This window comes from Telmatherina bonti, assembly GCF_933228915.1.
Source record: "Telmatherina bonti genome assembly, chromosome: 19".
Lineage (NCBI taxonomy): Eukaryota > Metazoa > Chordata > Actinopteri > Atheriniformes > Telmatherinidae > Telmatherina > Telmatherina bonti.
The window spans coordinates 34,038,256-34,062,803 of record NC_136617.1 but is presented as its reverse complement, the minus strand read 5'-3'; the positions used below and the strand labels follow the sequence as shown (position 1 = coordinate 34,062,803).

At 44.7% G+C, this 24,548-nt stretch overlaps 1 protein-coding gene across 2 annotated transcripts in view; it reads right to left on the bottom strand.

The window, feature by feature from the left end:
* Window positions 1–625: 625 nt before the first annotated feature.
* The window catches only part of sacm1la (SAC1 like phosphatidylinositide phosphatase a), a 35,436-nt gene continuing 11,513 nt past the window's right edge, over window positions 626–24,548 (bottom strand). Inside the window, exons 5-20 of one of the 2 annotated variants that reach the window (XM_079259138.1) lie at window positions 19,508–19,657; window positions 16,628–16,687; window positions 16,523–16,556; window positions 15,684–15,785; window positions 15,513–15,598; window positions 15,305–15,391; window positions 15,167–15,235; window positions 14,992–15,071; window positions 13,169–13,267; window positions 12,957–13,095; window positions 5,905–5,974; window positions 5,733–5,805; window positions 5,565–5,658; window positions 3,921–4,013; window positions 3,785–3,842; window positions 626–1,381 (exon numbers count right to left, since the gene is read on the bottom strand). In XM_079259138.1, coding sequence (XP_079115264.1) covers window positions 1,245–1,381; window positions 3,785–3,842; window positions 3,921–4,013; window positions 5,565–5,658; window positions 5,733–5,805; window positions 5,905–5,974; window positions 12,957–13,095; window positions 13,169–13,267; window positions 14,992–15,071; window positions 15,167–15,235; window positions 15,305–15,391; window positions 15,513–15,598; window positions 15,684–15,785; window positions 16,523–16,556; window positions 16,628–16,687; window positions 19,508–19,657 — 1,431 coding nt within the window. In that variant the 3' untranslated portion in view covers window positions 626–1,244. The remainder of the gene's footprint in view (window positions 1,382–3,784; window positions 3,843–3,920; window positions 4,014–5,564; window positions 5,659–5,732; window positions 5,806–5,904; window positions 5,975–12,956; window positions 13,096–13,168; window positions 13,268–14,991; window positions 15,072–15,166; window positions 15,236–15,304; window positions 15,392–15,512; window positions 15,599–15,683; window positions 15,786–16,522; window positions 16,557–16,627; window positions 16,688–19,507; window positions 19,658–24,548) is intronic. The other variant, XM_079259139.1, reaches the window with a different exon arrangement.

The following is a 24,548-nucleotide window of genomic DNA, read 5'->3' as shown; positions in this document are numbered from 1 at the left end:
CCCCTCCAGAAACACGTCAACAGAGGAAGCTCCGCCTCCTGCCTGCAGGCTGCGTCCGATTGGTCAACTGCCAGGAGTACTAATACTGATCAGTGAAGGTGGGCATGGCTATTTTCACGTGAACGTGCACAACCTAAAGATGACCAGTCACTGAGTCCCTTCCCAGGACGTCATTAAAATGTAGAAGTAGAAAAAAAAACCTCTCTAAAACCAATTGTTTCCGTTGCCATGGAAACCGAACATAGAGCGCGATGGAAAACTCAAACATGCGTTTAGTTGATAAAAAAGAAAGGAAAAAATGGCGCTGTTCATATGTCTGATGAATATTCAACATCAGAATACTGCAGAAAACTCAGAAAACTAGAAATAGCATCATAGAGCTGCTTTAAACAAGGAGAAATCATTATTAGTGTTTATTTTTACTCGTACCTCGTGGATTTGCCAGTAAGAATAACTGGATGCAAATTAGTTACTGGAGGAACTCTGGTGCACATTTCCATTTGTAGGTATGTTCAGTAATGCACAATATTGTCCCGTTAATAAAGAAATGAATTAATTAAAATGTCCAAAAGGAGTTCATGAGCATTTGCTACTAACATCATAGACCTGCACAAATACCTAGCTGTCTATACCTGTCTATACCAGGTTAAAGTCCTCCAGGATCATCGTACAAACATCTTTACTCTGATGTGGAACACAAAGGAGACATGATGAAAAACTGGATGCAAGTGGCACGTTTTATGGGTATCTAAAGTGCAAGTTAAGTCGGGAAAAACCTCCGATAGGACACGCTCATCATCAATACTCTGAATGATTAGCTTATTAGGAAGACATTGTTCACTCATAATACAGATTAGCAACATATTTATGTTCCATAAACAGGGTTTCATTACATTCAAACTCTGTATCTGCAGACTTACAGTATTCTTTTTAATTACATACAACAAATATTTCCAAACGGCCCCCACCTCCAGATTACTGTTCAGGGCCGAAATGATGTTGCATTAATAAATCCACAGAGAGATGCCTCATTCAATCAAACATTAGTGTAAATGTAGAGCAATGATGGTTTTGGAGTAAACGTACACCATCCAACAAGTCAGAGAAGTAACGAGGGCCTGTCAGCATAATGCAGAACACACAGGTGTGTTTGGAGGAGGTGCACTTTAAAAAAACAGTTCAGAGAAACACAGAGGCAGCAGGTCAGTGCAGGAGGACACTGAGGACACCGTCTACACCCACATTCAGTCAATCTTCTCCTTGTGAACAAGTTTAGGAGCATCCACAAAGTCCTGGCCGTTAAACAGGATGATGGTAGCAGTGATGGCGCTCGCGGCCCCCCAGAATACCACGTAGGCCAGGGTCTCTGTCCACGTGTCCCCTGGAAGACACACATCAGTCAGGAATCCTGGTTTTTCATCACTCCCCAGAGCTAAACTTCTCTTGTTGTTTTGTAAATGCAGTAAAGAGCTGGAAGTGCAGCGATGGTGCCATCCAGACGAGCAGCGTTGGAAACAACACGACTACCTCTAACACAAAGATGCAAAATAAGTCATTCTTAACCATGCAAAGACCTCTTGTGCCATCTGGAGGACCACTATAGGCTGCGCTGATAACATTTAAGACATGAGACATATTTTTCTTCCTACCAAAAGGAAAAAATGTTGCAGTTGTAGAAACAGAATAAACAAGGCAGAGCGAAGACCTCCGGCATGAATGTTAGCTAATGCTTTCCATCAGCGAAGCAGCACCTAAAAACCAAACTGGATATGAGACTGTTTACACAACTGCAAGTTTATTTCATTCATCTACAGAGACACAAGACAGATGTAGTGTGTGGTGACCTGGTGGGGGTTAATCTGATTTCATGAAGTCAACTCAATTATTATTATTTGAAAGGTGATTTATGGGGCAGATTATACAAGACTTAATTTTCTATCTGTGCCCATTTGTTCATGTGTAACAATGAACAGAAAATGAAATGAAATGAACAAAATAAATCTAGAAAAAAAACAAACAAAAAAACATCCAAAAGTTCTAGGAGAGTCTGTAACGTTGCAAGGCACAAACACAATAAAATAACCAAAAGAAACAACTTAAGTAACAAGAGTAAAAGAGCAAAAACATCTGACAGGCAACTCTTCAAAAATCTGTTTATTTCAATCAATAAATAGTTTAAATATTCTTTTATTTTTATTTTTTTTAAATACACCGCTAACTTTAATTACTCTTGATTTGATTCTGTATTTTTTTAAATGTGTTTTTTAGGTTTGCGACTCCATATTAAAAAATCTAATTACCATATTTGTAACTAGTTAATCTAATTAATCGCGTACAACAATATTTGCCCCAAAAAGCTAAATGTTTTTGTTTAAAACGGTTTTAGACACAGTTATCATTATTGTAAACTCAAGCTCTGTAATGTCAGACACTGCAGTGAACTGCAGCACAAATAAAACAGTTGAAAAAGAAATAGAAAATATATAGGGATGCACTGATATCAATAACAGTATCGGTATTGGCTCAATACCACGTGTGTACTAGTACTTGTGTACCGATACCACAACAATACCACACTAGTCCAGCCAGCACAGATGTGTTTGATGACATGCTTCAAACGTCGTTAAAAGAAATAAATGCCTTGAATGTTAAAATGAGACATTTTTTTCCACTAAAAGCCAGATATTTGTTCCTAAACCACACATTTATATGTGGCAAATCAGAATAAAACCTGTTGAAATGGTCAGATCTGTAATGTTATTATATTTGTTTTGGTGAGATAACTTCAGAAAGGATGGGTCATTTATTACAACCTGATGAAATCTGACACAGTTATAACAGCAATAATAACCTGAGTCACAGTAATGTTCACATAAACAGGTCTGGTATCGGCAAATATTCACTTTTCAGATATCAGTATCGGATCGGAACTCCCAAAAAGTGGATCGGTGTGTGTGTGTGTGACAGGCGACCTGTCTAGGGTGCTCCCCGCCTCTCACCCAGTGACTGCTGGGATTATTTATCTTGTTTGTTCGTGATGAAATGGCATTAAGTTGATGTGTTTTGTTTAACATGATCGTGCTGAAAGTATCAGAGCACATTTCACCGGCCGCTGCATGAGCACAAATCCACCTTTAGTCTCCAAAAGTCTTCAATAACACCAGAAAAGTTGCTCAATTTTCACTAGATGCTTTTTTTCCCCCCAAGTAGTGTCGCTAGAAGGGTCTTAAGCCAGATATAGATATAGAATCCTGAAGTTATTAGTTTTTATTTTGGTAAAATGGTCAGGGGAAGGGTTGGGTTGTGTGTGTTTGTAAGTGTGAAACCGTTTTCATTTTCATGTTGTTAAACACTTTGAGATGCTTTTGTATGAAAAGGGCTGTACAAATAAAGTTTGGTTTGATTTAAAATGATGTATAGGGCCACAGTAGCTAAATGTGTGTGCATCACTGTAGCCGGTGAAACAGGATACTGAGCCCTGACAAATATTCCGTGTCATACATGTTACTGTAAGTCCAGAAGCTTGGATTTTTCCATTCAAATGTCTTTTTATTGAACTTTTTTTTCTGCATCAAAACCTAATAGTTGTTTTTGTGACCTGGAGTTTTTAAATGTGTTCCTGCAGACGCCTGATTTCCATCTGAACTGTTAGCATGTTGTCTGTGGAGGTGCGTGCTGTGTGATGAAGTCCTACTGTGGCAAACTAACCGCATCGTCCCTGGAAGCGGACCGCGGTGCTGCTAAAGCAGACCAAACAGCCCCGAGATAACAAGAGTGAACATACCGGCCATCAGAAGACTGACGATGCACATGGAAAATGCCACCAGCATGACGATGGGCAGCTGCAGAGACAAGATTTACTCAGAGGTCACGGGAACTGGCTTCAGTTCTGCAGCAGGTTGAGGGTCTGATGAACTCACCGTCAGGAATTTCCAGTCCTTCTGAACACGAAGAGGAGTCGGTCCATCAGAGTCGTCAACGGCAAAATTACCAAGGAAAAGGTCAATGGAGTCCTGAAACACCACACACACACACACACACACACACACACACACACACACACACACACACACACACACACACACACACACACACACACACACACACACACACACACACACACACACACACCTTTACTGAGCTGCTAAGAGAACGTAAAGAAAACATGTGACTGTAATCTGGAGGTGATAAGAGCTTATTAACGTATTCTGTGGTATCACCATGGTAACAGTAAACTGGAGTACATGATCCTGTTAGTTTGGTCAGATGCAAAGTTCTGAAATGGAAGATGGTTCTGATCCGGGTCCTGCTGATCTGGACTTTGGTGTAATGCTAAAGTTTTAGCCTGTTAGGCTTCCTTCAGGTCTTCTTATCAGACAGCACGAAGGTCCTGATGGAGGTTTTCCTTTCTGGTTCTGGTCCTGATGGAGGTTTTCCTTCCTGGTTCTGGAGGTTTTCCTTTCTGGTTCTGGTCCTGATGGAGGTTTTCCTTTCTGGTTCTGGTCGTGATGGAGGTTTTCCTTCCTGGTCTTGGTCCTGATGGATGTTTTCCTTTCTGGTTCTGGTCCTGATGGATGTTTTCCTTTCTGGTTCTGGTCCTGATGGAGGTTTTCCTTCCTGGTTCTGGTCCTGATGGAGGTTTTCCTTCCTGGTTCTGGTCCTGATGGAGGTTTTCCTTCCTGGTTCTGGTTCTGATGGAGGTTTTCCTTCCTGGTTCTGGTCCTGATGGAGGTTTTCTATCCTGGTTCTGGTCCTGATGGAGGTTTTCCTTCCTGGTTCTGGTCCTGATGGAGGTTTTCCTTTCTGGTTCTGGTCCTGATGGAGGTTTTCCTTTCTGGTTCTGGTCCTGATGGAGGTTTTCCTTCCTGGTTCTGGTCCTGATGGAGGTTTTCCTTCCTGGTTCTGGTCCTGATGGAGGTTTTCCTTCCTGGTCCTGGTCCTGATGGAGGTTTTCCTTCCTGGTTCTGGTCCTGATGGAGGTTTTCCTTCCTGGTTCTGGTCCTGATGGAGGTTTTCCTTCCTGGTTCTGGTCCTGATGGAGGTTTTCCTTCCTGGTTCTGGTCCTGATGGAGGTTTTCCTTCCTGGTTCTGGTCCTGATGGAGGTTTTCTATCCTGGTTCTGGTCCTGATGGAGGTTTTCCATCCTGGTTCTGGTTCTGATGGAGGTTTTCTATCCTGGTCCTGGTCCTGACTGAGGTTTTCCTTCCTGGTTCTGGTTCTGATGGACTAATATGGGTCATATAATGGATTTATTGTAATTGGATCATTATAAATGGATCACTTCACAGTAAACTGGTTCTGTATAAAACCCGGTTCATATCAATGCAGCGTGAAATGGTCCGTTTGTCCGTAACCATGACGATGAGCAGGTCTTCCCAGCAGGTGAAGAAAGGCAGTGAATTCTCCACAGTGTTTACAGATATGCTAATGAGGCGATGTGTTCGACGTCCTACTGGGATCTGGGTGAGAATCTCCCCAGAAAGCCTGGGATGAATCCCCCACATGACCCGTCCAACATGCCACCACTGCAACACTCAGGACCGGTATGTAAAACCGTTCTACACCTGTCTGAACCCGTCAGAGAAGTTGTTTTTGTAGTAGCGGATCATGGAGTTCCAGCCATCCATCAGCAGCCCCCATCTGGTCCTCTTCCCCGTCCTGATGGAGGAAAGGACCGCGGTTAGATGGAGGTCACGGCAGGTGCTGGTCATGTGGTGCAGATGTTACGTTACCTGGTGAAGTCCGTTTTTAAGGCTCCGGTTCCAGCATACTGCACAGCGCATGCATTGGCATTGTCAGCCCATGCTGGTTAGAGAGCACACACACACAGAGAGAGAGCATGAGGACACACTTCTTACTCATCACACAACACATGCACACCGTCCAGCAGAGGCAGGATGTTACCGTTTTTATAGATCTTTTCAAACTCAGCTTGCTCTTCGATGCGCTGACCCACATTCAGGATCCCCATCCTCTGTGGACACAGAAGAAGAAAACAAGTAGCGGTGAGCAGCATGTCAATCATCCAAACACACGGCAGGTCTACGGGTCTGGACTGATGCTTCTGATCAGGAATAATCATCACGTTAAAACGGACTTCACTGTTCGCAGGCAGAGTTCAGATTTAATGCTCCAAACCTGCAGAATCTCCGCGGCTTCTTATTTACCATCTTCTATCAGAACAACTGTTCAATCCTCCAACTGGAACTTTCATTTCATCGACTTTATTTTCATTTCAAATTCTTCCACTTTTTTAAAGTTTGATTTTAATTTTTCCTTCAACCCAAAGTAAGATTTTCTGTAATGCACTTTGTCCAGTGGGGACAGACGCAGCGAGGACACACCTGTCCAGTGGGGACAGACGCAGCGAGGACACACCTGTCCAGTGGGGACAGACGCAGCGAGGACACACCTGTCCAGTGGGGACAGACGCAGCGAGGACACACCTGTCCAGTGGGGACAGACGCAGCGAGGACACACCTGTCCAGTGGGGACAGACGCAGCGAGGACACACCTGTCCAGTAGGGACAGACGCAGCGAGGACACACCTGTCCAGTGGGGACAGACGCAGCGAGGACACACCTGTCCCGTGGGGACAGACGCAGCGAGGACACACCTGTCCCGTGGGGACAGACGCAGCGAGGACACACCTGTCCCGTGGGGACAGACGCAGCGAGGACACACCTGTCCAGTAGGGACAGACGCAGCGAGGACACACCTGTCCAGTAGGGACAGACGCAGCGAGGACACACCTGTCCAGTAGGGACAGACGCAGCGAGGACACACCTGTCCAGTGGGGACAGACGCAGCGAGGACACACCTGTCCAGTAGGGACAGACGCAGCGAGGACACACCTGTCCAGTGGGGACAGACGCAGCGAGGACACACCTGTCCAGTGGGGACAGACGCAGCGAGGACACACCTGTCCAGTGGGGACAGACGCAGCGAGGACACACCTGTCCAGTGGGGACAGACGCAGCGAGGACACACCTGTCCAGTGGGGACAGACGCAGCGAGGACACACCTGTCCCGTGGGGACAGACGCAGCGAGGACACACCTGTCCAGTGGGGACAGACGCAGCGAGGACACACCTGTCCAGTGGGGACAGACGCAGCGAGGACACACCTGTCCAGTAGGGACAGACGCAGCGAGGACACACCTGTCCAGTAGGGACAGACGCAGCGAGGACACACCTGTCCAGTAGGGACAGACGCAGCGAGGACACACCTGTCCAGTGGGGACAGACGCAGCGAGGACACACCTGTCCAGTAGGGACAGACGCAGCGAGGACACACCTGTCCAGTAGGGACAGACGCAGCGAGGACACACCTGTCCAGTAGGGACAGACGCAGCGAGGACACACCTGTCCCGTGGGGACAGACGCAGCGAGGACACACCTGTCCAGTAGGGACAGACGCAGCGAGGACACACCTGTCCAGTAGGGACAGACGCAGCGAGGACACACCTGTCCAGTGGGGACAGACGCAGCGAGGACACACCTGTAAAAGCTGCTTCTGTTCTTTCTGAGCGTAATATTTACATAATGAGGAAAAGTGTCTGTTTTCTCAGCTCTGCAACATGTTTGATTCTTTTCTTTTCTCCCTGATGAGTATAAAGTTAAATATTTCACACCATCTCACTTTTTGGCCTTGTTTCCATGACAACGCTGAGAGAGGAAAACACAAACGTTTTGTTGACTGCTGGTTTCTCATTTACATCAGTGAATAAAACCACAAAGGTTTAAAAAGACTGACATTGGCTACAGTTAGATGATGTTTTTTAATTCGGAATTAATAACTCGGAATTAAATCAGAATTAACGGGTTCTCCGACCAGTTTGGATGAAAATAATAATTCTGAATAAACGTTTACAGGAAACACGTCCTTAATTCCTCTTTAGAGCGGCGGGTTGGGAAGGGTTCTGATTGGACAGAGGGTGCACGTGACGTCTACCGGAAATAAACAACGTTGGCTCCCTGCTTCTCGTCTTTTCAGTCGTAACTTGTAAAAACTACATAATAAGAACCAGTTTCGCCGCTATTTTCATTATAAGTGTGAAGTAGCAGCTCAACACATGTCATGATGTGGTTGTTGCTGTGCCTTACTTTCAGGTTTCCTGTTTTATTTTGTAGTTTTTCCTGTTTGGTTCTCTTGTTTGTTGTTTAGCTTTATTGATTTCCTGTTCATTGAGTTCGCCTGGTCTTGTTTTAGTTTATTCCGTACACCTGTTTCTTGTTCGGTTCTCCAGTGTATTTATACCCCTCAGTTTCAGTTCTTGGTTGCTGGATCATTTTGTTGCGCTTTGTTTGTTTGTATAAGTCCCCTGAGTTCCTCCGTTGGATTAAATCAGTCTGAATCTGCATCCCTGTTTCCCTCATGTCTGCATTTGGGTCCACATCCCCACCGCCTGTCCTGACAACACCAGCATACTACTTCACTTTCTGCAGCTACTGAGAAGGAGAAGAAAGATAGACCACCGAACACGGGAGGCGAAACAACGCGCGTCATCGGGACAGGACAAGGTAACGAGCATGCTCAGAACGACCGGAGTTAACTTAGAGCGGAATGAAGGTTTACATGACAGAGGAATTAAATAGTTCGGGATTAAAATGTGAATAAACCAGACACTTACATCGGATTTAAGTTTGATTCCAAATAGAAATCTGGATTAGGAATGAAGTGTTTACATGGTCGTCTTTCATCAGTTTAAAGCGGAATTAACTTTTATTCAGAATTAATCAGGAATTAAAACTCCCATGTAAACGTAGCCAATGTGTACGTAGCAGACAAGTCTGAGTCAGGTGTGTTCCAGCAGAAACCCCCTGGTAAAACCTGCAGGACACCTCGAGGACCAGGGTTGGGGATCCCAGTAAGCTCGAGATGAACCGCCACCAGGCTGAGAGAGGAGGGGGGGGGGGAGAGAAGAGCTTTCATAATGACAGAAATACTCCCTGATGCCAGAGAGTACTTCCCACGCAAACATCTGTATCACCCCGACTCTACTTTAAACTGGTAGAATTACTGTGGTAATAAACTTACAGAGTACTTAGCTTCTACTTTAAACTGGTAGAATTACTGTAGTAATAAACTTACAGAGTACTTAGCTTCTACTTTAAACTGGTAGAATTACTGTGGTAATAAACTTACAGAGTACTTAGCTTCTACTTTAAACTGGTAGAATTACTGTGGTAATAAACTTACAGAGTACTTAGCTTCTACTTTAAACTGGTAGAATTACTGTAGTAATAAACTTACAGAGTACTTAGCTTCTACTTTAAACTGGTAGAATTACTGTGGTAATAAACTTACAGAGTACTTAGCTTCTACTTTAAACTGGTAGAATTACTGTGGTAATAAACTTACAGAGTACTTAGCTTCTACTATTAACTGGTAGAATTACTGTGGTAATAAACTTACAGAGTACTTAGCTTCTACTTTAAACTGGTAGAATTACTGTAGTAATAAACTTACAGAGTACTTAGCTTCTACTTTAAACTGGTAGAATTACTGTGGTAATAAACTTACAGAGTACTTAGCTTCTACTTTAAACTGGTAGAATTACTGTAGTAATAAACTTACAGAGTACTTAGCTTCTACTTTAAACTGGTAGAATTACTGTGGTAATAAACTTACAGAGTACTTAGCTTCTACTTTAAACTGGTAGAATTACTGTGGTAATAAACTTACAGAGTACTTAGCTTCTACTATTAACTGGTAGAATTACTGTGGTAATAAACTTACAGAGTACTTAGCTTCTACTTTAAACTGGTAGAATTACTGTAGTAATAAACTTACAGAGTACTTAGCTTCTACTTTAAACTGGTAGAATTACTGTGGTAATAAACTTACAGAGTACTTAGCTTCTACTTTAAACTGGTAGAATTACTGTGGTAATAAACTTACAGAGTACTTAGCTTCTACTTTAAACTGGTAGAATTACTGTGGTAATAAACTTACAGAGTACTTAGCTTCTACTTTAAACTGGTAGAATTACTGTGGTAATAAACTTACAGAGTACTTAGCTTCTACTTTAAACTGGTAGAATTACTGTAGTAATAAACTTACAGAGTACTTAGCTTCTACTTTAAACTGGTAGAATTACTGTGGTAATAAACTTACAGAGTACTTAGCTTCTACTTTAAACTGGTAGAATTACTGTAGTAATAAACTTACAGAGTACTTAGCTTCTACTTTAAACTGGTAGAATTACTGTGGTAATAAACTTACAGAGTACTTAGCTTCTACTTTAAACTGGTAGAATTACTGTAGTAATAAACTTACAGAGTACTTAGCTTCTACTTTAAACTGGTAGAATTACTGTAGTAATAAACTTACAGAGTACTTAGCTTCTACTTTAAACTGGTAGAATTACTGTAGTAATAAACTTACAGAGTACTTAGCTTCTACTTTAAACTGGTAGAATTACTGTGGTAATAAACTTACAGAGTACTTAGCTTCTACTTTAAACTGGTAGAATTACTGTGGTAATAAACTTACAGAGTACTTAGCTTCTACTTTAAACTGGTAGAATTACTGTGGTAATAAACTTACAGAGTACTTAGCTTCTACTTTAAACTGGTAGAATTACTGTGGTAATAAACTTACAGAGTACTTAGCTTCTACTTTAAACTGGTAGAATTACTGTGGTAATAAACTTACAGAGTACTTAGCTTCTACTTTAAACTGGTAGAATTACTGTGGTAATAAACTTACAGAGTACTTAGCTTCTACTTTAAACTGGTAGAATTACTGTGGTAATAAACTTACAGAGTACTTAGCTTCTACTTTAAACTGGTAGAATTACTGTAGTAATAAACTTACAGCGTACTTAGCTTCTACTTTAAACTGGTAGAATTACTGTGGTAATAAACTTACAGAGTACTTAGCTTCTACTTTAAACTGGTAGAATTACTGTAGTAATAAACTTACAGAGTACTTAGCTTCTACTTTAAACTGGTAGAATTACTGTGGTAATAAACTTACAGAGTACTTAGCTTCTACTTTAAACTGGTAGAATTACTGTAGTAATAAACTTACAGAGTACTTAGCTTCTACTTTAAACTGGTAGAATTACTGTGGTAATAAACTTACAGAGTACTTAGCTTCTACTTTAAACTGGTAGAATTACTGTGGTAATAAACTTACAGAGTACTTAGCTTCTACTTTAAACTGGTAGAATTACTGTGGTAATAAACTTACAGAGTACTTAGCTTCTACTTTAAACTGGTAGAATTACTGTGGTAATAAACTTACAGAGTACTTAGCTTCTACTTTAAACTGGTAGAATTACTGTGGTAATAAACTTACAGAGTACTTAGCTTCTACTTTAAACTGGTAGAATTACTGTAGTAATAAACTTACAGAGTACTTAGCTTCTACTTTAAACTGGTAGAATTACTGTAGTAATAAACTTACAGAGTACTTAGCTTCTACTTTAAACTGGTAGAATTACTGTGGTAATAAACTTACAGAGTACTTAGCTTCTACTTTAAACTGGTAGAATTACTGTGGTAATAAACTTACAGAGTACTTAGCTTCTACTTTAAACTGGTAGAATTACTGTGGTAATAAACTTACAGAGTACTTAGCTTCTACTTTAAACTGGTACAATTACTGTGGTAATAAACTTACAGAGTACTTAGCTTCTACTTTAAACTGGTAGAATTACTGTAGTAATAAACTTACAGAGTACTTAGCTTCTACTTTAAACTGGTAGAATTACTGTAGTAATAAACTTACAGAGTACTTAGCTTCTACTTTAAACTGGTAGAATTACTGTAGTAATAAACTTACAGAGTACTTAGCTTCTACTTTAAACTGGTAGAATTACTGTGGTAATAAACTTACAGAGTACTTAGCTTCTACTTTAAACTGGTAGAATTACTGTAGTAATAAACTTACAGAGTACTTAGCTTCTACTTTAAACTGGTAGAATTACTGTGGTAATAAACTTACAGAGTACTTAGCTTCTACTTTAAACTGGTAGAATTACTGTAGTAATAAACTTACAGAGTACTTAGCTTCTACTTTAAACTGGTAGAATTACTGTGGTAATAAACTTACAGAGTACTTAGCTTCTACTTTAAACTGGTAGAATTACTGTAGTAATAAACTTACAGAGTACTTAGCTTCTACTTTAAACTGGTAGAATTACTGTGGTAATAAACTTACAGAGTACTTAGCTTCTACTTTAAACTGGTAGAATTACTGTAGTAATAAACTTACAGAGTACTTAGCTTCTACTTTAAACTGGTAGAATTACTGTGGTAATAAACTTACAGAGTACTTAGCTTCTACTTTAAACTGGTAGAATTACTGTAGTAATAAACTTACAGAGTACTTAGCTTCTACTTTAAACTGGTAGAATTACTGTAGTAATAAACTTACAGAGTACTTAGCTTCTACTTTAAACTGGTAGAATTACTGTGGTAATAAACTTACAGAGTACTTAGCTTCTACTTTAAACTGGTAGAATTACTGTGGTAATAAACTTACAGAGTACTTAGCTTCTACTTTAAACTGGTAGAATTACTGTGGTAATAAACTTACAGAGTACTTAGCTTCTACTTTAAACTGGTAGAATTACTGTGGTAATAAACTTACAGAGTACTTAGCTTCATTAGAGTCAGAAGTATTGATTTCCAGAGGTAAATTCTTTAGCTTAAAGCTACATAAGTAATGAAATACCAGTATTATTTGGGTGCAACTTAACTTTTAAAGATATAAACCTCAGATCAAACTGTAAAAGTAACTTTAAAAAAAAAAAAAAAAAAAAGCATAAATGAGAAGTTACTTTTTTTGTTTTCATTCATGACGATGTCACAAAGAGTGAAAAACTCTTCATAGTTCAGCAAAGTTCTGTTTCTAAGGAAGCTGGTAGAAAGAGCATCTGCAGATAAAGTCCAGAACAACCAAACCTCCTGACACCTGGTCGGCAGCAGAGGGCGGAGAATTACCTGAAGCTGAGACTGTAGAGAGCGGCGAGCCAGCAGGCTCTGGATGACGTTGGTCCGGTCCAGGCAGTCCATGCAGTTACTGCGGAAGACTCCACTCTGCTGGGTGAGGATCTTCCCCTCCGTGGTCACCATGAAATAACTACAGACAGAGGAGAGGCTCAGCACCTCATTCCACTGTGAAGGTAGAGGGAAGCATGGAGCGAGTGAATTACCCGTATTCCTCCTGAGTCTCTGTCAGGGCATCCACCAGGATCTGCAGACGGTCCCATCTCATGTTGCTGCACTCTTTGTGGAAGTCGAAGGCCATGTAACTGTAAGCGAAGACAAGTCCTGATCAGACTGAGGGAGCCGTGACCTACGATGTGAGCTGAAGAACAATCCTTAAGACTCCAAGTCATTTATTTACGTAAAAAGATGAAGAAACTCTTTTAATCAACATCTAGACACGTTTTACGTTCTTCGTTTATGAAGCTAGATCATGTCAAACTTATGGATTAATAGACGTACTCCCATAAAGACCGACTGAAACCACAAAACAGGATTTATTACTGACAGTACTTTGTAGAAATCAGACCATCTGCTCGTCGCACTCTCAAGTCTCAGCTTTCAGGAGCTAAAATATCAGCACTGATACAAACATTAACACCTCTTCCTGGAGTGTTCGGGTTAAACGTTTATTCATGCTGATATTTACTGTGTGTCCTCCGTAAACTCAGCTGGTTTTTGGTGCCACCGTGCAGAAAGAAACATCATGAAAATGTGATTAATAATGGTGTTCTCATGGATCTCTCGTTGTTGCTTTACTAATCAATGAGTTATTGTGCCGAACCTATAAGCTGTTGGATCCATTTCATGCTCCTCAGGTGTGTCGGCACATGGAAACCCTGAAAACCTGCAGGACTGGAACGCTTGTCGGACCAAACAGAGTCGTCAAGGATGAGCTATCCATCACGATTTACGCCACGAGTTCCAGAAGCCGGTGGTGATACGGGCGACGGAGCACGGCGGCCGGTGGTGATACGGGCGACGGAGCGCGGCGGCCGGTGGCGATACGGGCGACGGAGCGCGGCGGCCGGTGGCGATACGGGCGACGGAGCGCGGCGGCCGGTGGCGATACGGGCGACGGAGCGCGGCGGCCGGTGGCGATACGGGCGACGGAGCGCGGCGGCCGGTGGCGATACGGGCGACGGAGCGCGGCGGCCGGTGGCGATACGGGCGACGGAGCGCGGCGGCCGGTGGCGATACGGGCGACGGAGCGCGGCGGCCGGTGGCGATACGGGCGACGGAATGAGCGACGGAGCACGGCGGCCGGTGGCGATACGGGCGACGGAGCACGGCGGCCGGTGGCGATACGGGCGACGGAGCACGGCGGCCGGTGGCGATACGAGCGACGGAGCACGGCGGCCGGTGGTGATACGAGCGACGGAGCACTGCGGCGATACGGGCGACGGAGCACTGCGGCGATACGGGCGACGGAGCGCGGCGGCCGGTGGCGATACGGGCGACGGAGCACGGCGGCCGGTGGCGATACGAGCGACGGAGCACTGCGGCCGGTGGTGATACGGGCGACGGAGCGCGGCGGCCGGTGGCGATACGGGCGACGGAGCACGGCGGCCGGTGGTGATACGGGCGACGGAGCACGGCGGCCGGTGGCGATACGGGCGACGGAGCACGGCGGCCGGTGGTGATACGGGCGACGGAGCACGGCGGCCGGTGGCGATACGGGCGACGGAGCACGGCGGTCGGTGGTGATACGGGCGACGGAGCACGGCGGCCGGTGGCGATACGGGCGACGGAGCACGGCGGCCGGTGGTGATACGGGCGACGGAGCACGGCGGCCGGTGGTGATACGGGCGACGGAGCACGGCGGCCGGTGGCGATACGGGCGACGGAGCACGGCGGCCGGTGGTGATACGGGCGACGGAGCACGGCGGCCGGTGGCGATACGGGCGACGGAGCACGGCGGTCGGTGGTGATACGAGTGACGGAGCGACTGAGGACAGCTGTTGCTAAGCTGTCCTCAGACATCTCTCACCTCAGCATTTGGTTGTATGTATCAGACACCATCCTGGCAAAGGTCTGCTCCAGAGGCTTCTCCGAACCCTTCTGGTTCACCTGAAAGGGAACAAATTAAACTCTAAAACCCATCAGTGACAGGTGTGTAAGAAGTGGGGGGGGGGGGGGGGGGGGGGGGCAGCTGGGGGGCTCACCAGGTTCAGGATGGTTTGTTTCCCGTAGATGAGGACCTGAGAGTCGAAATGCCGCTGGCACCCATCCATCTGTGCAAAGACTGGTGGTTAGCTTCAGGGTCACATGACTCAACATGTCAGAGAGAAGGCTGGTCTTACGTGGTTCATTGTCTTGCTGATGATGGGTTTAGGCTTGTACTTCAGGTTGGGCCTCTGGCTCCAGTAAAACGGCATCGAGCCTCGTGTCTGACCAGGACAAACGTCTTTAGATGGCATCAAAATGTCAAACCGTGGATGTTTAAGTACCGAAAGGAAGCCGATCAGTTCTCCAGGATCCAATCAGCTGATGTGATGGATCGCCACTGACCTGAACAAACGAAGCCTTCGCTCCTTCATACAGAACGATCTGCTCCGTCTCCACAAAGTTGGCGGCGTGGCCTTCAGAGTCGATGCCTGGAAGGAGAACGGGACAGCTGGCAGGGAGGAGGACAACCGCCTGGTTCCATGTCACCATGACAACACACACACACACACTTACCTCTGACGTAATATCTGACACCGGCCCGGAAGCAGCTCCTCCTGGAGATCAATATCCACTCAAAGATCTTCCCGTTTATCCGACACGGCTTCATGACAATGACTGGACCAGCAGCATCAAAGAAAAGCTCATCTTGATCATTAAACACATCTGTCCAGATAAAAAGTCACCATTTGGATTTAACTCAAACGTTTCTGAAACCACGTGGGAAGAGACACCATGGGGTCGTGGAAAACACGTTCATCTGTTTCAGAAGGGTCGAATTACTGGCTTCTAACGACAGAAAACATCTAAAGAGATGCTGAAACTACTAAAATGCTGTTTGGAACGTTTAAATGATCTCCAAAAGAACCAGTAAAACTCACAGCTACCGTAAGTTTAACAGTAAAAGTACTAACATGAATAAAATGCTGGGAAGTGGAAGGACTGAGACTAAACAGCTGTGGAGGCACTGATCAGTAAAACCTTTCTGTAACGATGAGCCGGTTTTTCCAGATAATTAAGAGTAAAATGATCCAGAGTCCAGATTCAAACCCCGTTCAGGATCCTTGGGACGTGTTGACGGTCCCAATGCCATCACAACAACATCTTCAGGAATAATCCATGCAGCTCCGGACAGAGATAAACGAGACACTGCAGAAGCTTTTTGAAGCTTCGCCACAGAAAATGCTGCTGTGATCAACGGCGAAGGAGGTCCAAGAAGAGATTCAAGTCTTTATCATCGTATCTTTACAACTTAACTCTGGGGTTAATTCTTAGCATTTTCATTTAATTTCATCACCTCATGTCTGGCTGAACTCTGCCAGATCAGGAGGAAATGTCAGACACATAAAGGATACATCCATGAACAACCGGCAGAGCAAACTTATGCAGCTGCAGAAGAAGAGTGACAGTTAGTTCATGAAGAGAAGAAGAAGAATGGGGTCAGCAGGTTGGCGAGTTACCTCTGGCTGTCCAGCCAATTCTCTCAGGAGGTTTCCATTCCACACAAACCTCTGATCTGCCTGGAAACACACACACACACACACACCTCATTTACAGTCACCATTTTTAGACAGGAGGACCAGAGAAGTAAACATCTAACTTCACTTTGTCCTGACAGGATTAATCTCTGCTTTGTTTTAGGACTAATATTTTCTATTCTATTCTATTCTATTCTACAGTCATTTAGCAGACGCTTTTATCCAAAGCGACTTCCATCTGAGTGAGAACAACACAAGCATGAAACCAAACAGTAGAGGACATGGTAGGAAGGTGCTGGAGGACTGTCCAGTTGGACGCAGGTCTTTCCATGAAGCTACAGGCTTTTTTTCCTGTTTTTTTGGTTGTTTACTCCCTTCCCACCCCATAATATCACCGATGTTGAAGTACAAAGAATTGATACTGTCGTGGAATTTCTCTGATGAAAAACAAATCTAGAAATCCACCGTGGTCCGTCCAGTTTACTGACAATGCACAGTTGTTGTCAGCGAGAGGTCTGGAGAGCTCTGCCTCCCGCTCCGGGTGTTTCAGTGGTTTTTAGTTCCTGGCAGAACTAGTCCAAACAACTGGCAGCTTGAAGATAACAGTCAAAGCTTAAACAGGCCTTGAACAGAACATTCAGTTTAATGCATGACCCTACTAAAGCAAGCTTTCTGAACTACTCTAAACTATGCAGAATACTGTATATATTTTTTACTGCATAAAAGATCGTTAAGAAAGGAGTAACACATTAAAACCATGCTATGTGTATAGTCTCCACCACAAATACCATAATGTTTGTTGCAAAGAACTGGGCTAAGTTCTCCAACTTTCCAACAAATATAGCTAAACTAAGTGTGGAAGGTCTCCTTGAAGAGCTGAGTCTTCAGTAAACAGGGACTCTGCAGAGCAGACAGAGTTTGGGTAAATCTGCATCGTGCATTCTCCTGCTTGTGTAATCAACCGGTGGAAGCGTACTGAATGCTGCAGATATTATCAGCACAGTATCAGCCGATATAGACCTCAAAATTTAATGTTGATATCGGCCATTTCAGTGATATAATTAACCAACAAAATAAGAGACACTGGGACAACAAAATTCCTTTCAACACTGGCGTTCCCAGAGCGATGGAAGCTAAAATGTATGAAATATACTAAATATTTAAATTAGTTTTAATTAAATTCATGTGTTTTTTTTGGTAAAGTTGGGCACCAGGAAGCTTTATCATTTTATTTAATAAAGTAAAAGAATATTCTAATTATAAAACAGTCAAAATTACATCTGGGACATTCTAGTGATAAATGCACCTAAAATACACAGAATAAAGATTAAGCTCAAAGATATATTCATCACTACAGATTTGAAGTGATAGTAAAATAAAAAATAAAGATCAGAGTCAAAAAGCTTTAGCTGATATCTGATCAAAACAAAAGGTAATTTAATTAAAAGTATTATTTAATTTGGCGTGTTGTAGATCAGGGATCCCCAACCCTGGTCCTCGAGGACCGGTGTCCTGCAAGTTTTCCAAGTGTTCCTGCTGGACTCAGACAAGCTCTGCACATGTCTGCTAAATACATAATGATTTGAATCAGGTGTGTTGCAGCAGGGACACTCGGAAAACCTGCAGGACACCGGTCCTCTAGGACCTGGATTGGGGATCCCTGTTGTAGATAATGCAGGCTGAAATATTTCTCTTATTTTGCACAAGGAGTGAATATTACATCAATGCTTCAGCTTTTATTGATTTCCATCTGCATTTGCAAACAGGCCAACATGACAAAGACTGATTCCGTAGTTTAATTCCACAACAGAGGAAACTAATATCCGTATTGATCCATCCATTTTCTACCATTTATCAGGGGTCGGATCGCGGGGGCAGCAGCCTGAGCAGGGAAACCCAGACTTCCCTCTTCCCAACCACATCTGTCAGCTTATCGGGGGGATCCTGAGGCATTCCCAGACCAGCCAAGAGACATAATCCCTCCAGCATATCCTGGGTTTTCCCGCGGTCTCCTACTGCAGGAGAGCGTCTGGAACATCTCACCAGGGAGGTCCAGGAGGCATCCTCACCAGATGCCCGAGCCACCTCCTCGGCTTTGTAACCTCCCACTCACAACCGGTGTTTCTTGTTGACATGTAAGCTCTGCCTCAGACTCTGTAAGAGCCGGTGGGATTACAAGTTCCAGAATAAAACGGTCTGATCTCTGCTCATCCAGACTCTTGTTGACTAGTTTCCTTCACAGACCCCACCCCTGCAGAGGCAGTGGCTCGGGAGTATACGGTCTAGTGAAGGGTGGTTTGAATCCTGCTCCCTCAGTTGTTTTATCAATAGACCGGTGAATGTTTGGTGGTCAGAGACGTCGTTAGGGTTAGCGTTAGCATCTAAACCTCGTGAATGGGACATGAATGTCTAGAAAACCTCTGTAGCTCTCCTAAAGCAGGGGTGTCAAACTCCAGTCCTCGAGGGCCGGTATCAGGCAGGTTTTTGGTGTTTCCCTCCACCAACCCAGCTGATTAAAATCAAATGCATCCAGCAGCTTCTTGTTAACCTTTTTTAAGTTTTGGTCAGGTGTGTTGGAGCATGGAGACAACAAAAACCTTCAGGATACCGGCCCTTGAGGACTGGAGTTCGACACCTGTGCCCTAAAGGATAAGATTTCCGTCATAATTCCCCCCACAGAGTTCCGGTTCCTGAGAAACTAAGTGTGCCTGGGGGCTCCTCAGCTCTAGCAGAGTTTTAAGGAAATGGTGTTAAACTGAATGAACAATGTGTGAAAGAATCTCGAGGAAACAACCAGTCAGGACAAACATTCACTGTCTGCTGTGAAGGAACTGAGTGCAGTGAGTTTATGGGATGCTTCACCCTCTCCAGTAGGCTCATCTCCTGGAAGTCGGGGCTGGTGTTGGCTAGTCGCTGAAGCGTGTGCGTCAGGTCAAAGTCCGTGCAGAAGTAGAAGCCATCTGTGGTCAGCACATTGTTGATCATGGACAGGAAGGTCTTATTCTCCTGAGACTACAACAGGACAACAGACAGGAAAACTGGGATATGGAACTTTGCAGAGATTAACAGAACCACTGACACCAACACCAAACCCAAGATAAGCTGCTTTTTGTCCAGGTCCTCAGCTTTTTAGGACCTCTAGGAAACCACAAGCGATGCATACACAAAGAAAACCATGTCTGCACCTTTAAATGCACAAAAAACAAGTCTAAAAGGAGGAAAATGTGCCCTCGTCATGTTTTCTGTTGTTAAAACAAATCAAACCTGATATAGTGAAGCGTGGGATGAAATTTAGACGAAGTTTAACCTCTTCCAGTGTTTCCCACACAACAGGTAGCAAAGAGCTGCCATATCTAATATATCAATAGACAATCTTAATTTTTTAAAGTTCTTTAACACTGGAATTACCAGCCTGACAGACGGTCTCAGCCCAGTGAGAGGGGACGGCGAGCTCTGAAGGAATTATTGTGTAATAACATATAATCTTGAACAATATCTGCGTCGTTACGTCTCTATAGCAGAATATGACGGCACTGCCAGCGTTCAGACTGCAGTGACAAAAGGCCTTCTGATTTTACTTATCTGTAAAATCAGATCTAGAAATGTCAGGCAGGTAAAATCTCCATTTATTTCATCTCATCTTCTTTTATCCCAGAAAGTCTCGGGCTTTGCGTTGTGGTGGACATGAGCGCGATGCAACCAGGAGGAAAAAGAAAAGTCGCAATTTGGGCGTTTAGACCTGCTACATGAACGGCCAAATGGGAGCGCGACACACACACACACACACACACACATACACATACACACTCACTCACACACACACACACACACACACACACACACACACACACACACACACACACACACACACACACACACACACACACACACACACTCGTGCCTTCTCATGTGGAACATCAGCAAAGCCCCGCAGCGGGAATTTTAAAATCAGAAATCTAGGAGGAACATCATCAAATCAAACTTTATTTGTATACTTTTCATACAGAAGCATATCAAAGTGCTTGACAACATTAAAAAAAACACAGTTTTAAACTTAAAAACACACACACACACACCTCAACCCTTCCCCTGAACATTTAAGCCGAAATAAAAACCACTAATTTTCAGGATTCTATCTGTGTGTGGCTTGACCGACACCGCTGCGAGGAAACGGCATGTGGGGAATACGTCCATGACAGGAGACGCATCAGGAATGACCAACAGAGACGCCGCCACAGGGAACGCCCAGGCTCGGGTCCACAACACAGCCATATGGCTGCAGTGCAGGACCCCTGCCAACACCCCCGCCAGGACGACCCCGTCGGTAAAACAGGCGCAGCCCCCGACACGGAGGATCCCCATGAGGAAGAAGAAACACTGGAGCTAAAGAGTTAAAGTGTTAAAAGACACACAAGATAAAACAACTAAATCTCCAGACTGCGTCACCTGGTGGTGCGGTCTGGAGTTACGTGGTTTTTTTTTCCTTGACCCCCCCACCCCTATGATCCTAATGTATCTCTGTTCTCATCTGTTATAAGGCGGCACCGGTAAAACTGGCTGCGTGGCCGAAGCTTCAGTTCGGTTCTGTAGATGTGTCCTAAATGTTACATGTCTGTATGTGAAACCTTGGACAAGCTGGCTTGAACCATGAATTTCCCCTCTCGGATTAATAAAGTCTCTTTGATTTGATTAATTAATACAACAATATTAAACCTAAGTAATGTAAATACATAAGAAGTACATAAAATATGTCATAAATTAGGTAAGGATTGCAGGTTTTTAAGTCTCAATCCAAAAGAGAGAGAGAGTAGTGCATGTAAGTGAAACAGAAGTTGGACTTTTGTTTTGGTTTCTCCAGCTATGGTGCAGATCAACCATCCTGCCATGTTCATGGCTGCTGGCGAGCCTGGCAGGACACCTTCTGGTGGGAATGTGATCTGCATGCATCCTCCTCAGTCTCAGCGCAGCAGACTGCTGAGTCATGCTGCCTGAACTGACTGTGCATTTACACCTGACCTGTAAGTAGTAAGTCAATGTACAGATTCAGACTTCTCTATTTTCATCAGCATTTCGTGTGCATACAGTGTGTGTGTGATTTAGTGTAAGCAGCTGTTCACTGCCTTGCTGGGGGGCAATTAGCCAGTTTACATGGGCACTATGTGGTTGTTAGCTGTAACGTAAGGATTTCATTACTTCAGGTGGTTCTCACGGTGAATATCCGTTTAAATAATGTTTGGTTTTTACCATCATGATGAAATGAATGAAATGAAATGAAAAGTATTTTATGAATCCCCAAAGGGAAATTCAATTGATGCAACTGATAGGGTGAATGTTAAAAGAAAAAATTATGAAAGACAGATTACAGGACAGACTTAGACCTACTTAAGGGGATGTTTAATGCTGTTTAATGTTGGAGTTTAAATGCAGTTTTTCTACTCTTTATTTGTGTCATACATGCCCGTCTCTTGCTGCATCTTTAAGCTCTGCTTACAGCCATGTTATGATTCACCAGAGTGAAACGGTTTTAACATGTCGTTCAGGAATGAGCTTCCGTCTGATGAAGACGGCGCTGCAGCAGGATATGTGAGCCCCGGCTTAATAAGATCTAGCCGCTAAGCTTGTTAACCGAAAGGGAAAAGGCTGCTGTTACACCTCTACCACACTGACCGGATCAACTATCATTCTTCCTTTTTAAGCCCACCGCGTGCCATTGCTGTGATTTGGGATTGAATTGGTATTTACTGGATGTTTTCATCACAGTTCCCAGACAGGACACCAGCAACAGGAGCAGCGGCAGATTAATAATGCACTAGACTCCAGACTGCAGCACTAATCCTGAAACACGAGGGCTCACCGTGTCCGTCAGACATCCACAAGGCGCCGGGTTTACACAGCAGCAGGGGAAAATGAGTCATCTCAAGGCTGATCTGCATCTCCTGCTCCTCTGAGCCTGCAGAGGTCAAACAGACCCCCCTCATGGGTACCAACCCACATTACCCAGCATCATACCATCATCAGTATCGCTGTCTTTGCTGTGGTGTGCTGGGGACCGGGCACTGAAGCAGAGGATGGACACCGACTGGACAAACTAATCAGAAAGGCAGAGTCCGACGTTGGGATGAAGCTCCTCAGACTAGAGGAGGAAGTAAGGGACAAAAAGCTGGCAAGACTGCTGGTAGTCATATATATAACTGCTCTCTGACAGGACGGACGCTCGTTCTCTCCCTCCTGTTCCCACTCTGACCTGCTGCTTCTCTGTTGTGTCGATCTATCTGTCTGAGCCTCTTTATTCATTTCCTTCCGAATCTAAATCATGGATCTGGTCAGCTGGTCTCTCAATGAAATGGGTCAAATCTTTTTTCCTGAAGAACGGGCGAAGGAGAGCCTGCAGGTCCTGACAGAGTGCATGCTGCTGGATACGTGATGAAGGTCGTGTATCTGTCGCTTCTTTCTGTGGAGGGTTTCTACACAACTGGATTTATGATAACTGGTTTCTGCTGTTTGGCGTGTGCGGTTTCCTGGCGTGTGCGGTTTCCTGGTGTGTGCGGTTTCCTGGTGTGTGTAGTTTCCTGGTGTGTGCGGTTTCCTGGTGTGTGTAGTTTCCTGGTGTGTGTAGTTTCCTGGTGTGTGCGGTTTCCTGGTGTGTGTAGTTTCCTGGTGTGTGTAGTTTCCTGGTGTGTGTGGTTTCCTGGCGTGTGTGGTTTCCTGGTGTGTGTAGTTTCCTGGTGTGTGTAGTTTCCTGGCGTGTGTGGTTTCCTGGCGTGTGTGGTTTCCTGGCGTGTGTGGTTTCCTGGTGTGTGTGGTTTCCTGGCGTGTGTGGTTTCCTGGTGTGTGCGGTTTCCTGGTGTGTGTAGTTTCCTGGTGTGTGTAGTTTCCTGGCGTGTGTGGTTTCCTGGCGTGTGTGGTTTCCTGGCGTGTGTAGTTTCCTGGTGTGTGTGGTTTCCTGGTGTGTGCGGTTTCCTGGTGTGTGTAGTTTCCTGGTGTGTGTAGTTTCCTGGCGTGTGTGGTTTCCTGGCGTGTGTGGTTTCCTGGCGTGTGTGGTTTCCTGGTGTGTGTGGTTTCCTGGCGTGTGTGGTTTCCTGGTGTGTGCGGTTTCCTGGTGTGTGCGGTTTCCTGGTGTCCTGGTGTGTGTAGTTTCCTGGTGTGTGCGGTTTCCTGGTGTCCTGGTGTGTGTAGTTTCCTGGTGTGTGTAGTTTCCTGGTGTGTGTGGTTTCCTGGTGTGTGTGGTTTCCTGGTGTGTGTGGTTTCCTGGTGTGTGCGGTTTCCTGGTGTGTGCGGTTTCCTGGTGTGTGTAGTTTCCTGGCGTGTGCGGTTTCCTGGCGTGTGCGGTTTCCTGGTGTGTGTAGTTTCCTGGCGTGTGCGGTTTCCTGGCGTGTGCGGTTTCCTGGCGTGTGCGGTTTCCTGGTGTGTGTGGTTTCCTGGTGTGTGTGGTTTCCTGGTGTGTGTGGTTTCCTGGCGTGTGCGGTTTCCTGGCGTGTGCGGTTTCCTGGCGTGTGCGGTTTCCTGGTGTGTGCGGTTTCCTGGTGTGTGTGGTTTCCTGGTGTGTGCGGTTTCCTGGTGTGTGTGGTTTCCTGGTGTGTGCGGTTTCATGGTGTGTGCGGTTTCATGGCGTGTGCGGTTTCATGGCGTGTGCGGTTTTGTGTGCGGTTTCCTGGTGTGTGCGGTTTCCTGGTGTGTGCGGTTTCCTGGTGTGTGCGGTTTCCTGGTGTCCTGGTGTGTGTAGTTTCCTGGTGTGTGTGGTTTCCTGGTGTGTGTAGTTTCCTGGTGTGTGCGGTTTCCTGGTGTCCTGGTGTGTGTAGTTTCCTGGTGTCCTGGTGTGTGTAGTTTCCTGGTGTGTGCGGTTTCCTGGTGTGTGTGGTTTCCTGGTGTGTGCGGTTTCCTGGTGTGTGTAGTTTCCTGGCGT